This window comes from Mus caroli, chromosome 1, assembly GCF_900094665.2.
Source record: "Mus caroli chromosome 1, CAROLI_EIJ_v1.1, whole genome shotgun sequence".
NCBI classification, from domain to species: Eukaryota; Metazoa; Chordata; class Mammalia; order Rodentia; family Muridae; genus Mus; species Mus caroli.
In genome coordinates this window covers 162,857,861-162,872,700 of record NC_034570.1, presented here as the reverse complement: position 1 = coordinate 162,872,700, position 14,840 = coordinate 162,857,861, and the positions used below count along the sequence as shown (strand labels likewise).

Below are 14,840 nucleotides of genomic sequence, written 5' to 3'. Positions count from 1 at the left end.
TTTCCCTCCCTCCCTCTCTTCTGGTCTCATAGTTGTAGCCTGACCTCTGCAGAAGATCAGTCCTCAGTCTCCTTGGTTAACTTTCTGGACTTTCTTCCTCAGCTCTGGATTCATGTCTCCCCAGAGTTGTTCCCAAATCCTGAGCTGATAGAATTCACCAATGCAGAGACGATGGATGTCATCCTGAAGTGTACCATAAAGGTGGACCCCAAGAATCCAACTTTACAGCTCTTTTACACTTTCTACAAGGACAACCATGTCATTCAAGACAGGAGTCCCCTCTCAGTATTTTCTGCAGAAGCCAAGGAGGAAAACTCTGGGCTCTACCAGTGTATGGTGGATACTGAGGATGGCTTAATTCAGAAAAAAAGTGGCTATCTGGATATCCAGTTCTGGAGTAAGTGGATGAGGGAAGGGAGATACTACTAATGGGTCCAGATATCAGGCAACACCATTCCCTGGGAATAGGTAAGGGGTCCAAGGAAGAAATGATCCTGGATCCTGGGCAGTCAGGCTGACTCTCCCATTCTGTGTGCCCTCTTCCAGCTCCTGTATCCCATCCTGTGCTCACTCTGCAACATGAAGCCACTAACTTTGCTGTAGGAGACAAGGTGGAGTTCCTCTGTGAGGCCCAGCAGGGATCCCTTCCAATCTTTTACTCATTCTACATTAATGGAGAAATCCTAGGGAAACCCCTGACTCCCTCTGGAAGAGCTGCCTCCCTCCTCGCCTCAGTAAAGGCAGAGTGGAGTACCAAGAACTATTCCTGTGAAGCTAAAAACAACATCTCCAGAGAAATAAGTGAGACCAAGAAGTTCCCCTTGGTTGGTATGTTCTGTCTTACATAACATCTTACACCCCTGTAACGGTCAGGAATCAGATTTCACTCCTCTGTAACCCCACCATACCTGCTTCCTTGAGTACAGACCCTGATGGGAGTGTCTGGCAGGGGGTGGGGTTCCCATGGGGAGGAGTTCCACAGCAACCCATAACATGATTGCTCATGCTAGCTCCTTCTGAGCCATCCATCTCCCATCCCCACTTATAAGGCCACATGCTGTCCCCCAAAGCTGTCCTTGTGTCTCTTGTGCTACTTTGAGATATATTTTTGAATAGTTATCTCCCCAGTCTCAGGTACTACCTGGATCAAGAGCAACATGCTAACTATCTGGCTACCTGCAAGCCTGCTTGGAGGGATGGTCATTGCGGCTGTGGTTCTAATGTATTTCTTCAAACCGTGTAAAAAGCATGGTTAGTAACTTTCTCCACATCAGCATGTAGCGTTATGTTTCTTTGTGTCATTTTCATAGACATATGTTATACCTTGTGGCAATTATTTTTAAATCATCATTTACAAGTCATCTCTCTTGAGCCTTTCTATCATCCTTATGAGGTAGTTAATAGCATCACCCTTTCTGTGCTTGAGAAATAAAGACTTCTGAGATATGCTGACTAATAAGATTACAGATTTGGTGGTAGCTGAGTTACGTCTTGAATCTAAGTCAACAATCCCTAATTCTTCCTGTGTCCAAATTACATTCAAGTAAGGGGTCTGTATTCTCTTGGGGAAGAGAAGCCAAAAGCCAGAAGGTGGTAGGAGAAAAATTCCAAATCCTGACATGAATGTCTCTCCTTCCACAGCCAGACCTGAGACGCCCACCCTAAAAGAGCCAGTAAGGAAGAATCCCTGCCCTTTTCTCATCCTTTGTCCTGCCTCCCTATCTGCCTCCCTGTACTGACCTAACTTTCCTACAGGACAGTCCTCTATATGTATTGGTTGATAATCGAAGATATAAATGAGATTCCCACCAATGATTTGGATTCAAAAACCAGGACCTGCCAAGATCCCCTTGGTCTTTAGGATCATGCTCTTTGTTAGTGCAATGTCTTCCTCCAGCATACACTCAACTCCAGCTCCCAGATTCCAGCCTCCAGCACTCAGCAGTGGCTCCAAGTTCTCTCTGCAGGTCACCCAGTTCCTAGCCCAGCAGTGAGGAAGCCCATATGCCCTATTCCTGGTCAGGGCTCCTGAACTGTGGGTTCTCTTCTGAGTGGGAAACCAAACAATGGTGTAGGAATGAACAATTTCCACCTTGATATATACATACACGCATGCACACACACAAACACACACACACACACACACACACTTCCAGATGTAACATTGTACACAGAGCCACAGTTATCTTCTTTAAGTACAAAAGGAAAAGGGTTTTCACCTCCAGATAGACAGATGATAGATACACAGACACACAAGACAGATAGATGATAGATAACATATAGATTAGATAGATAAAAGATAGATAGTAGATAGGTAGATGGATGGATAGATAGATAGATAGATAGATAGATAGATAGATAGATAGATAAGTAACATGACAGATAAGATGTTAGAGATAAGATACTAGATAACTAAATACAGATAAATATGTATGTATGCTTGTGGATGAATGGAGAGAGAGAATTTTATATAGAAAGAAAATATACTTGCCTTTATCTTGAAAGGAAAGCACAAAACCTAGACTACAGGACTAACAAGCCTCTGGGAAGTTCAGCAAGACCAAGGTGTACCCGTAAATGGGATGCCCATACAATAGCATAGAATCTTGACAAAGGATCAGAGCTGTGAAGGCAGAAATAACTCTGCCTTCACCTGCAATTCTCAGCATGCCCAGTTCAGAAACCTCAGCTCACCCAAAGCTCCAGACTACAGAGTGCCCCAGAAAAGTCACTCACTGATGTCTTGTATTTAAAAAGTGGTTATAAAATACAGTATGTTAAAAGGAATATGTCCATTTGTTTTGTGTTGCTCCTTCTGCTCATTAACAGTACCTGGCAGTTTGGTGTTGGTTTGAGGTGTCCACACTCAGTAAAGGATGCTCCCCTTAGGCCCTGGCCCAGCCTTCCTGGTTCCTGTCCTAAATCACAGACAGCAGAGTCTGACACCAGACCCCTCCTGCCTTGCCTATGAAAGAAACATCAATGTTATCTTCCAGGCAGCACCACAGACCTGCTAACATCTTCTATAGTGGCTTCCCATGCTCTCTAATATCAACAGTATCATGGTTACCTGGGTACTTAATAGAAATGCAGCTGTAGAGACCCAACCCCAGATTTTGTTAGATCAAAATATGCATTTCAATAAGATTCCCGGTACAATTTGCAAGTACTTCAAAGGGACTTATCTGTTTCCAAGAGACTCTATGGAAGTCCCTACCCCATTCCATCCTTGCCACATCAGCCATACAGTTTAGGACCAGGAAACACCAAGCCCCTCATGGCCTCTTACCAGACAGCCTGCTGAGAAGACTGAACAGCTCAAGCCAGAACAACTATAGGCACAGGACCTCCATGGGCCAGCCAGAGTGTACTTGCAGACCCCAAACCATTGCTACTCCCTCAAGAGAAAAACTATTCCCTCATATAAAGATCAAAACATTGAAGTGTCAGCTCCAGGAGGAAAAGTGTGGCTAATACTCCGAATGCCTCCAGCCCTTCCAGCCCTTCCCAGGGAGCACAGACAGCCTCCTTCCTGAGTTGTCTGTCCACTTCCCATTCTTACTCTACCAGGAACCCCGACTACTGCCAGCCTGAATTGCTTTCAAGAAATCTGTGACAAGCACAAAAATCACAGCAAATATTTAGAAAGTTTTATAGCAATAGGACAGTAATTGTATGTTTGTTTAATAGAATCATAAAATTAGAGTTTGTCGTTTGTAGGTGTGCCTTTTTTTTATTCTGGATTTTCTAGTAATTTGCTTTTATTATAGTCTACAGAAATACAGGTCCACAATGGGTTGGAAAGGAAAAACAGGTGGTTTGGCTCAGATGACAGAGAAGCTACAAACAAACACACACACACACACACACACACACAAATACATACACACAAACACACATGCACACACATACACACATACACACACACATATGCACACACTCCTGACTGCTCAGGAACTTTTCTCTCCTTACTGCTATCTGTCTCCACAGGTCTATCTACACAGCTGAAAATATCCTTGTCAAAAAAAAAAAAAAATCCCTTTTCCTTATTTAGAAAAGAATAAACTGGATTTTTTTTTTCAAAAACAATCCATTACTAAGAAAATTGAAAAGGAAAAAAGGAAAGAAAACCTCCCCAAAGCTCAGAGGTCAGAGCTATCTGAGGATGCCCATGCTCTTTAGTCCACTCTATCCTTGGTTTGTGGAATATTAGCATCCAGCCCAAAGCCCCACGTCCTGGGTGGGGTGGGGGTGGCAAATCTCACTGGGAAACCAGGATAGACCTAGCTGACACTGAGGAAGGGCACTGGAGAGAACTGACAGCTGCTGCCTGCCACAGGTACTTGACAGCACTCATCACAGGCCCCACCCCCCACCTGTCTCCTCCAAAATTCTGAGCTATGAACCATCTTTTTTCTCCTAGTCAGAGCTAAATGCAAACGGTTATGTATCTAGAGGAACATGATGATCATGTCTTTTCTGAGGACCTGGCTCTATGGGTTCATGTGCCCTAAAGGATAAAGGTACAGGAAAGAATTCCATGTCTGGACTGGGGACGTTGGCTGCAGCAGCCTGGAATTGCCCCTTAATGGAAGGAGAAACAAACACACAATTGGGAGCCCTGTGGCTGCCCTCTGCTGGCCTTCTCTGGTACTCAGGAATTTATGTGCTGTCTATACTCAGGCTAATCCATTCACAGGAGACCTGCATCTTAAAAGATGGAGATTGCGAGTGCAGTTCAATTGGTAGAGTACTTGCTAGGCACGAGGAAAACCCTGGAAGCATCTTGTGAACCCAATGGGTGGTGAGTACCTGAGGTCTCAGCATTCATGGTGTGGAGACAGGAGGATCAGAAATTCAATGTCATCTTCAGCTACAGAACAAGTTTCCAGGACATTCCAGGCTGTATGGGATCCTGTATTGAGAATTTTGGTCTCTTAAAAAAAAAAGAAAAAAAAAAAACAGTCATGTTATGTGAATATGTTTTTTGTTTAATCCCAGGTTCAAAATAAGAGGCTGCTTCACAGCAGGTGATTGTGATTTGTCTCCTGTTCTAGCAAGGGCATGATTTTGGCCTGTTGTAGATCATTTAATTTGGGGGACTCTGGAGATGGTATCAATGGCAGAGCCCAGAGCGGGATAGGGGTGCTACATAGGAGAAGGCTGCTGCTCTTCCGGCCACTGGTTGCTGTTGTTGTGGTTTGTCACATGGTCATGATCAAGAGAAGAAGTTGGTGACTTGACTATGAAGATTGGACTTGCCCCAAGGAACCCAGTGCCCCTAACCAGCAGAAAGTAGTCTAAAGAGGTCTATGCCTCCTTTCCCTTCTAACCTTCTTTCTCTCCTACCTAGTGTTTGTGAGTTGGAATTGGGGTGGAATAAAGGTTGGAAGGAAGGTAGAGATTGAAGAACCTAATAAAGTGGCTTTAAAAATATCTCAAATTTGTGTGGGTGGGTGGTTGGGTGTGAGAGACAGAGACACAGGCACAGACAGGGAGACAGACCAAGACAGAGAGAGAGAGAGAGAGACAAAGACAGACAGAGACAGAAAGAGAGAGAGAGAGGCTGAGTGAGAGAGATTGGATAACACACCATTATTGTTTTATATATGGCTACATGGCCATACAGTTTAGATGCAAGACAAAATGGAACCAAGAGGGTTGTGTGCCTTGGGATTCTTGGGATTCCTTTCAATTCCAGGCTGGTTTAGCTTTGCCTAAGAAACAAGGTCTACATGTTTATTTAAATGAGCAGCTCTGTGCCCTTTGTGGCCTCAGTCTCCTCTGCACTATGGGAAGCAACAGCAGCTTGCAGGACCTTGGGCCCTCAGCATGTCTGCCCCTGCCTCTCGCTGCACACAGGGCTTCAGCAGAGAGTCAGTGAAGGAACTCCATCACTTCAGAAAACGGTCCTGGTCTACTTAGTTTCTGGAATCTTTTCCACACATGGAGCAGCACATCAGTAGTGATGGTCACTTTTGTCATCAGGACCAGATTGCTGCCACCCAGTTTGTGAGCTCTGGCCTCATGACATCATGCATATGGATGCTCTATAAAAGTTTATTTGATGCCTTGGTCTGCAGGAGATGAGAACCCTGTAAGTGTTTGGTGAAGGATGAATGTATAAATGAGCCTCCAGTTCCTCTCTCTACCTCAATAAATCTCCATGGTGGCTTTGTTTGCTACACTATACAGCCTTCCTTCACATCTCTAGAAAGGTATCTCATTGCCTCAAAAGCAGAGAGGCCCTAAGATGAACATCCCACCAGCCCAGGCTCCCGCATCTACCATTCCCACCCACCCACCCAACCCCCGTCCCCTGCATGTTCTTCCTTCTCTCCCACTCTGAACACCATAGCCCCCAGGCTCACTGAAGACATTGTCCCTTCTACCTCTTTATAAACTAAAGTCAGGGTGAAGCAGGACAGGCAGAACGTGATTGAGTTGGAAGAGACCCTCTATGCCAGCACCATCTCAGGAGCTACCAGTAAGGAATATCCAATGCACCCATTCGCAAATGGTGACAGTGGATATTTCTAGGAAGTGGCTGAAGCAGTGCTCGCTCTCCCAAGTTCTTCTGCCTCAGGCCCAGTCTTCCCGAACATTCCACAGCTGCCCAAGAAGGCTGAGTAGGGAGGGGCCACTGGAGCCCAGCAGCAAGGCGTCCATCGGCCCGCTGACAGATCTCACGGGTATGTCATTACAACGTATTGAAAAGGAACATTTCAAACCTGGCTAAGTGATCTACTAGCAATCGGCAGAGCAGCAACCCACCTGCTGCTTAGCAAAGGTGCCTGGGGAGCTGAACAGAGCTGGGGCTGTGCAGGCAGGCAGGGCCAGAGGAAGCCGGTACCAGGCAGAGGAAGCCCATCAGACATTTCAGAGGTATAGGCCTGCTAGGACTGAAACTGCTGGAGCTTTAACTCAGGTGACAGCGTTTGCCTCGCATTTGGAAAACCTATAGTTCCATCCCCTCGTGCCCCAGGAACTGGAAACGGTGGGGCATGCCTGTAATCTCAGCAGTTAGGAGGTAGAGACAAAAGGGTTAGAAATTCAAGGTCGGCCGGGCCTGGTGGCGCACACCTTTAATCCCAGCACTGGGGAGGCAGAGGCAGGCGGATTTCTGAGTTCGAGGCCAGCCTGGTCTACAAAGTGAGTTCCAGGACAGCCAGGGCTATACAGAGAAACCCTGTCTCGAAAAACCAAAAAAAAAAGAAAAAGAAGAAGAAGAAGAAGCTCAAGGTCATCTATAATCAGTGAGTCCAAGGCCAGTCTGTAACATACAAGACCCCTTAAACATAATTAATAAATAAATAAATAAATAAATAAATAAATAAATAAATAAAGATCTCCTTCTGGTTAACTGATTTTATTTTTTTTATTCTTATTTATTTATTTATTTATTTGTCTTTTAGAAATCTGTCTAGTAGGAAGAATTCCAATCTACTTTGGTCTGGTCAGGACCTCAGTCCCCAACGGTCTCCTTCAAGTTTGAATGAGCAGTAGTGTTCTGACAGTCTTCTTCAGACCCTGCTGTACATTTCCCCTCTGAACTACACTTAGAGGCTCCCCATTCATTCCCCAGTAAAACGCTGGTCCTTTCCCTTCTCTCTTGGTTCCTCAGGAGCAGCATGAATGCTTTCTCTTCCTCCACAGTCACTCTGACTTAGCCCCTTTCCCAGTCTGCCTTTCCCAGCTCACAACTTCACCCTGGAGGAGAAGTGTGGCCCCATGCTGCCCTTACAGACAGAGCATCTCTAACACAACCTGGCTCGCCCCTCACCCATTTCCACTCAGCCCAAAGGTCTGCACCAAGTGCTCTGGGTTGATGGCTCTGTTGAGGCCAGAGGCTTGGGCACCTATTCGCCCTTCCTTGTAGCCAGTAGTAGAAGTGGGCTAACACAGATAAAGCTACATCTCCAGTCTCAGTATGCATAGACTCCTCCTGACTCCAGCTTCCCAGAAAGCCCTGGGGAGACAGGAGTAGCAACCCTAGCAGCCAGCTGCTCCCTTAATTAAGGAATGCAGGGAGTGGCCCCTTTGAACTCACCTGCTAATTTACTCTAGCACATTCCCCCCTGTGGCTGGGTAATTAATGTGGTGTGAACCAGTGATTAGCAGTTCTAGAGAGAACCTGCCTGCCTCAAGACTTAACCCTTCCCAGCACCTGGGATGAAGCACCTCCTTCACTCTGCCTCCCTCCAGCTGTCATGCAGCAGGAGGGAAATTTTCCCCTTTGGGGAGGTAGAATATTTTCCAAGCCTCTCGCAATCTCCCCCCTTCTCCTTGTTAGCTTCACGTGGGTGGGGGGAAGGGGGCACTGTTAGAGGACCAGTGGGATCAACTGTGTCCTCCAAAGGAATTGAAGATCTGGCCCAGTTTGTCACACTCTTACATTTCACAAGCTCACCCACCAGAAACACCCCATGGCAGCCAGACAGATGCTTCCAGGGCATCACCTCTCAGAAGGTCTGCCTTTGGCAGCACACAGGATGTAACAGTGAAAGAGACCTGCTCTGGACCATCCTGGACCATCTGGATGAGACAGAGAGCAAGGTCCCCGCTCAACATCAAACATGCTTCTGTCATCTCCTCTGCAGCCTTCCTTTTCCTGTCTCTGGCCTCTCCTATCTCTCGCAGACATAGTTAACATTTAAGCCTCACTGTGGACCAGATTCATGGTGTTCACTGTCAGCATGAAGAGGGAGACTCAGTTATTGATCCCATCCCTCAGGTAAGCACCCAGAAGCCAGAAGCTACTGTTCTCATGGCTTCACCGCCAAATTCGGATCCAAGACTTACTCTAGAGATTGCATTCAAAACCACTCCCCCACCTGTTTTGTATTCTAAAGCTCAAACACCCACCCTTCAGCTAAGGTCTCCCCAGCCTTCCACCTAGGCTAGGACAAGCCTTTACCCTCTGGCTCCCAGCATCCTGTGCACACTTCTGCCATTGTTCTTGCTATATTGATTGTTTAATTATTGGGTTACACATCTCATCTCCTCCTCTAAACTTCAGAACTCCTTAAGGGCAAGGGATAAGCCTTTCATCTCTGTGTCCCCAGCACCTGGCACCTAAATAGATGCTCAATAAAAGCTTGATGAATAGATGACAGAACTGACAAGAGAGCCATAGATGTGTCCCCTCCCTTGGCTTTTCTATCCTATAGCCAGAAGCTCCCAAGGTGTGCTGGGACTTCTCCTCAGCAGATTTTTTTTTACTCTTGTCTAGGCATTTCCCTCCTAGCTCAGACCTTTCTATTTCTCTGCCTCTAAGCCCCCTGCCTCCAAGCTGTGCTGCTTCTGGTATTCCTGCAGGCTAACAGCGGCTGCTCACCTGAAACTGTTCTTAATAGAACTGAGATTCCTGGGCCCATCGCTACCCAGGAACCCAGCAAACCCTAGGAACTCAAGTATTTAACAAGGAGAGCCACTGTTCTCAAGAATAGCTCACCCCAGCGTCTGGAGTGCATAATCAGGCTCCAATCTCCCCTCCTGCTTCAAAAGGTGGTTCCCTGACTGTCCCTCTTTGTTCCTGGAGCCCATTAGGTAACTTCCCACCGCTGGCTCTTCACATGCTCTACTCTCTCTCCTTGTGTTCAAGGCCCACCAGAACCTCTGGTCTCCTTTTCCTCTTACTATCTAAATCATGCTCAACAATCCCCGAGCAGATCCACAGACACCTTCTCTGGTGCCTCGTGCACCTTAATTGTCTGCTGCAATGCCAACTGCAGAGAGAGAGAGAAAAAGAGAGAGAGATGCCAATGTGCCAGCAGCCTTCACTTTCCCTGGCATGTCTGTTTCCACAGGCAGGGACTCTCTCCCTAACTCTTCCTGCTCATCAGCTCCCATCCTATATGTCTAATTCCTGATCCGGTGTTACCATGGTGCCCATTTGACTCACAAACTAGATACTCTACAGGACAACACACAATCATCCAAACTCAGGACATTTAGGCATCTTTCTCAAGGGCAGCATCTTAAAATGGGACTTATCTGCTGGGGATAGGGGTACAAGTTGGTAGAACATTCCAGAAGCCTCTCTATTACTGAGGGAAGAGGGGAAAAAAAGAAGTTATAAATAAAAGCACAGAATAAGAGTGAGGAGGGGACAGCCCATGTTCTCTGCCCCTCTATGACCCCTGGGGCCCCAGGAGGGTGCCTACCATTAACCTGTCTTTTAATTCTTCTTCCACAAATACTTCCAATGGGGTGACAAGAAGATCAGCTCTGAGAATGGTCCTCAGCCTTACATAAAAGCAAAAGGGCTAGCCACGTCTGGTAGTTGTCCAATCACTTAACGACTATTTATTAAACAGTAAGTGTGTCCAGCACAGAAACAAATACGAATGTTGCTATTAAACAGCCTAGAGAAACTGTGTGGCTATGACCAGCAACATTCAGAGGAAGAGTAAGAATACATGGGTACAAAGTGTTTCTCACTCTGCTTGTAGGCAAGGAGCCTTGAATGACAGCCTGGTGGGCAAGGTATGCCTGCTAGGAAAGCCAATCCAATGTGTGCAGATGTCAAATGGGGTGGTTCTAAAAAGAGGTAGTCTGGCTGGGATGGCCAAAGAGGAGAGTGGATGTGGGCAGCCAGTCTGTAGAGGCTGAAAAGCCTCCCATGCTAAGCTCAGTATTTTGTCTTTATCCAGAGGGCAGCAGGAGAGTTTCAAAAACTTTTAAGCAGAGGGGAAGTGCATAGATGAAAATTGCAACTCAGAAGGCTCTCTGTGACAATGATGGTGATTAGGCCCATCCATGGGCAGGGCTGGATGCAGAAAGGCCTGGTGACCATGTGTAAGAAGCGCATGGGCCATGTGGGTGTACTTGTCACCATGCTCTGACTGCCATGTGCACAGAAAGGAGGCTGACTTACAAGAACCGGCTCCTGAGAGCCAAGTGAGGCCCAGCTGGGCCTGCAGCCAACTTCCACTTTACCCGGGATGCTTTCGCTTTCAAGACATCTTGTTTTGAGTCAAGATTCCTCCTTCTGAACATGGGGCTTTCCAGCAGGACCACAGCTCCTTCCGTGCACTCATCTGGCCTAGGATGGATATCCTGGTTTGCTGAGGGAGTCTTCCAAGGGAGGACGGCGGCCATGTGGTCCCTCTGGAGTCTTCTTCTGTTTGAAGGTAAGTGGGGCAGATGGACAACCTGTCCTCAGGGAGCTGAAAGCCCCTCCCCAGCTGCCTTCATCCGACTGCTAGGCAGCTTGCCTCTCAAAACCAAGTGAGAATCAAGGAGAGAAGGAGAAGTGAGGCGTGGAGCAAGCTCAAGCGGTGTCTTAGACAAAAGAGGGTAGCGGCACCAGTGGCATCTGTATCCAGGAGACACCACCCGTTCCAGGACCCAGAGCAGCTTGAAATGATGGCAGTTTTGAGAGAAAGTTGGGTGCTAGGGTGATGGGGATCTGGCACTACTGACACATGGGGATTCTCCAGTCCAGGAAAAAGAGAGGAGGGTAAAGCAGAGGAGGGTTCCCTAAGGAGTGTTTCGGCAGCTTATAGGGATGCTGAGGTCACTCTCTGTATCCTGTACAAGAAGAGATGGACATTGAATGAAGAAATGAGGTGACAGCAAGTTAAATGTGGTCCCTGTGGGCATGAGGATGGCTGCTAGCAAGCTGGTGTTGGAGTCTCCAAACACGAGCTGACTCCCTCCATCACTCTGATGGCTGAGTTTCCCTCTTTGATCCACAAATAGCCAACATGACACGGAGTTCATGGATCCCCATACTCAGAGCCAGGATATGGCAGACCCTCAGTCTTAAGGGACATCCAGTGTTGACACTGAATCTGTGTCCTTCAGAATAAAGAAGGCTAGGCCCAGAGAGGTTAAAGATATAGATGAGGACTAGAGTTGTGATCAGCAGAGTGGCCATCTAGAGCAGATCTCTTGATCCCAGCTTCTGGCACTTGGATACATTATGGATCAGCCCTTACGGTGCCCTGCATCCTGAAGCCTCCTTCTGTACCAGGCTCCGGGTCAGTCCTCAGCAAATTCAGTGCAGTGTACTGAGCTCCTGCAGTCTAATATTAAACTGAGGGGAAGGGGAGAACAGCACACATAAAGATAAAGACGCTTGCCCTTGGCCTGAAAGAGTTCATGTCTGAGGGACATCCTGATTCAGAAGCAGGCACTACTAATAGTACAGGGTGCTGATCTCTGCTCACTGTAGGAAAACAGAAAGAATGTAACCTTGCAGTGAGCTAGGGGAGAGGTTAGAGGTGAGGATGATGCTTCCAGAATAAGCACACACGAATAAGGCAGAAAAGGAGTCAAGAGGGCGGCTCAAACTGGATTGTCTTCCTCATAGTTCAAGCTCAAAACAGTCCTTTTTAACGTCAGCGCCTTGCTATCTCACCTCCTGTCTGTCTCTTTCCCTGTTTTAGATCACAAATAATGATAGGCAATGGGTCCCAAAACCAGGGTGCACCCTTTGAGTCCTCCCCCTTCACTCTCAAACCAAATCTAATACTAGAGTTTGCTAACTAGATACAGTATTACTCTTTCTGTCTCCCCATCCCTGGTGGTTCTATTCCTTTAAGTTTCCACCTTTATCTTGCATTGAAAAAAAAAAAAAAAACAGCCTCAGCCTTTCTGCCACCTCCAGTGCGGTGTCCGTCCGTGCCTCCTGCCTTGACCATCTTAGTCGTGCATTTCATCATGCCACTTCCTCACTCAAAACCTACCTGCGACAGCACACACGCTCGCGCATGCGCACACCATCGTTCGAAGGATTAAAAAGCTCAGAAACTAGGGCTCCTTCATGGTACAGTGAGGTCCCAGGAACTTTTGGTGTCCTTCCCTCCTTACTTCTCCTTGGCAGAACCACTTTCATTTCCTCATGCTCCCCCCTCTAAGCCTCCACCCCTCCACCACCACCCCCCCCCCATCCCCCCCCCCCCCCCGTGCTGTCCCCTCTGCCTGTAGTGCTTCTCCATCCCCATCCCAGTAGCCACTGTTTGTCTAGTCAATTCCTACTCCTACTTTAGGATGCTTCTTCTCTGAGGCAGCTCCAGGCTGGGTGAGGACCCCTATTAACCTACTGTTGAGACACTTTTTCTCACCAGGATACTTAATTTTTTTTAGAGGCTGGCTTGAGGTCTGGTTTCTCCATGAACAGAGACCAGATTCTCTTCCTGTTTTGTTCCTCCATCCATGGGATACTCTACTACACCCTCAGTGCAACTGCTGTGTGGTGGAGGGTCCTATTTCAATTCTGAGCCACTCAGCCGTTTGGTTTGCCGGGAGTGGGGCAAGACGCCTACATAAGCAAACTGACCAGGGTTTTTGTTCTCACAGCTCTCCTTCCCATTTTGGTTGTCAGTGTACAAGTGCTAAGCAAGGTAGGGGACTCGAAGTTGCTGGTGGCTGAGTGTCCTCCGGGCTTCCAAGTGCGTGAGGCTATCTGGCGATCTCTGTGGCCATCAGAGGAGCTCCTGGCCACATTTTTCCGAGGTTCTTTGGAGACTCTGTACCACTCTCGTTTCCTGGGCCGAGTCCAGCTATATGACAACCTCAGCCTGGAGCTTGGACCTCTGAAACCTGGAGACAGCGGCAATTTCTCTGTGCTGATGGTGGATACAGGGGGTCAAACCTGGACGCAGACCCTGCATCTCAAGGTGTACGGTAAGTGTGCCCAATACTGGTTCCCTGACTCCTCCTGCAAACCTACCGAGCAAGCATCTGGAGCCATGGGAGCTGGGGAGGACAAGGTTCCAGAAAGACCTGGCCTTTGACCATGTTGCTAAGTCAGGGAACAGCTGCTCCCCAGAAGTCACATCTAAAAAAAGCTCCCCACACACTTCCCAGGTGAGCACCTCTCAAAGCAGCTGGCTTCATCAACGCACTGCACCAACCTCACCTGAATCCATCCATTCTCTCATTGGCTCAGCAGGCTGGGAAATGATGCTTAGCCTCCGACCTTCACCTTCCCCCCTCCCCCAGTTGTACAGTGAGCCTTATAATAAGTACCATGCACAGTACCCATAAGGATAAAGCACGGTGGACTATAGAACAGAGTATGGCCTGTCTATTCATTATAAGGTATCATCTTAGCTTGTAAGTGATACTGTTTTGTATTTGCCGCTAAAAAGGAAAAGAATGTGGCAGGTGACATAGTTTTTATTTACAAGTTAAACTCAACTTAAACTATAATTAATTAGGGAATTTTGTAAACTATAATTAATTAGGGAATTTTGTTTTGTTTTGTCTTGATTTCTGTTGTTCTAAAGTTAGTGCTAAAGATTCAAGCCAGGGCCTTGTACACTTAGAAAAATTCTACCCGGGATCTAGAATTCCGACATCTAGAATTCCGAATTTATTTTTCTTAAAAGATCTTTTAGCTGGTATGGTTGACACATGCCTGTAATTCTAGCACTTGGGAGTCTGAGGCAGGAAGATTGCTTCGGGTTCAAAGCCAACCTGAGCTACATTACTTGAGAACTAATAATAGTCACTGTTTTTATTTCTTAGGGTCCGTGGGGTGGGCTGTGCTCCACTAAACCGGCATCCCTTGTGCAGCTGCGTGTAGCTCTGCAGCGGAAGTGGATGAACTGAATAAGGATGGGATGCAGGGTCTCTCCTCCCACTCCTCCTCTCCCTCCCCTTCCTCCTCCCCCTTCTCTCTCCTCTCCCTCCTCTTCTTCCTCCCCCTCCCCTTCCTCTTCCCCCTCTTCTTCCCCCTCCTCTTCTTCCTACCACTCCTTTCCCCTCCTCCCCTCCTTTCCTCCCTTCCCTCTCTTCCATCCCCTGCCTTTCTCCTCACAACATCTCAGTCCCTCTCCTTTTGTTCCCCTTCCTTCTTCATTCATTTCTACTGTCCCAGGCCTTTT

General features: G+C 47.3%; 2 protein-coding genes across 2 annotated transcripts in view; both read left to right on the top strand.

Moving 5' to 3' along the window:
- The window catches only part of Fcrl6 (Fc receptor like 6), a 5,903-nt gene extending 3,126 nt beyond the window's left edge, over positions 1 to 2,777 (top strand). The window contains exons 3-7 of the mRNA XM_021174201.1: positions 125 to 397; positions 547 to 828; positions 1,129 to 1,251; positions 1,642 to 1,673; positions 1,756 to 2,777. Coding sequence (XP_021029860.1) covers positions 125 to 397; positions 547 to 828; positions 1,129 to 1,251; positions 1,642 to 1,673; positions 1,756 to 1,800 — 755 coding nt within the window. The 3' untranslated portion in view covers positions 1,801 to 2,777. The remainder of the gene's footprint in view (positions 1 to 124; positions 398 to 546; positions 829 to 1,128; positions 1,252 to 1,641; positions 1,674 to 1,755) is intronic.
- An 8,194-nt stretch (positions 2,778 to 10,971) lies between these two features.
- Slamf8 (SLAM family member 8) overlaps positions 10,972 to 14,840 on the top strand; it is a 9,007-nt gene continuing 5,138 nt past the window's right edge. Inside the window, exons 1-2 of the mRNA XM_021172158.1 lie at positions 10,972 to 11,135; positions 13,309 to 13,635. Of these exons, the coding sequence (XP_021027817.1) occupies positions 11,000 to 11,135; positions 13,309 to 13,635 (463 nt within the window). The 5' untranslated portion in view covers positions 10,972 to 10,999. The remainder of the gene's footprint in view (positions 11,136 to 13,308; positions 13,636 to 14,840) is intronic.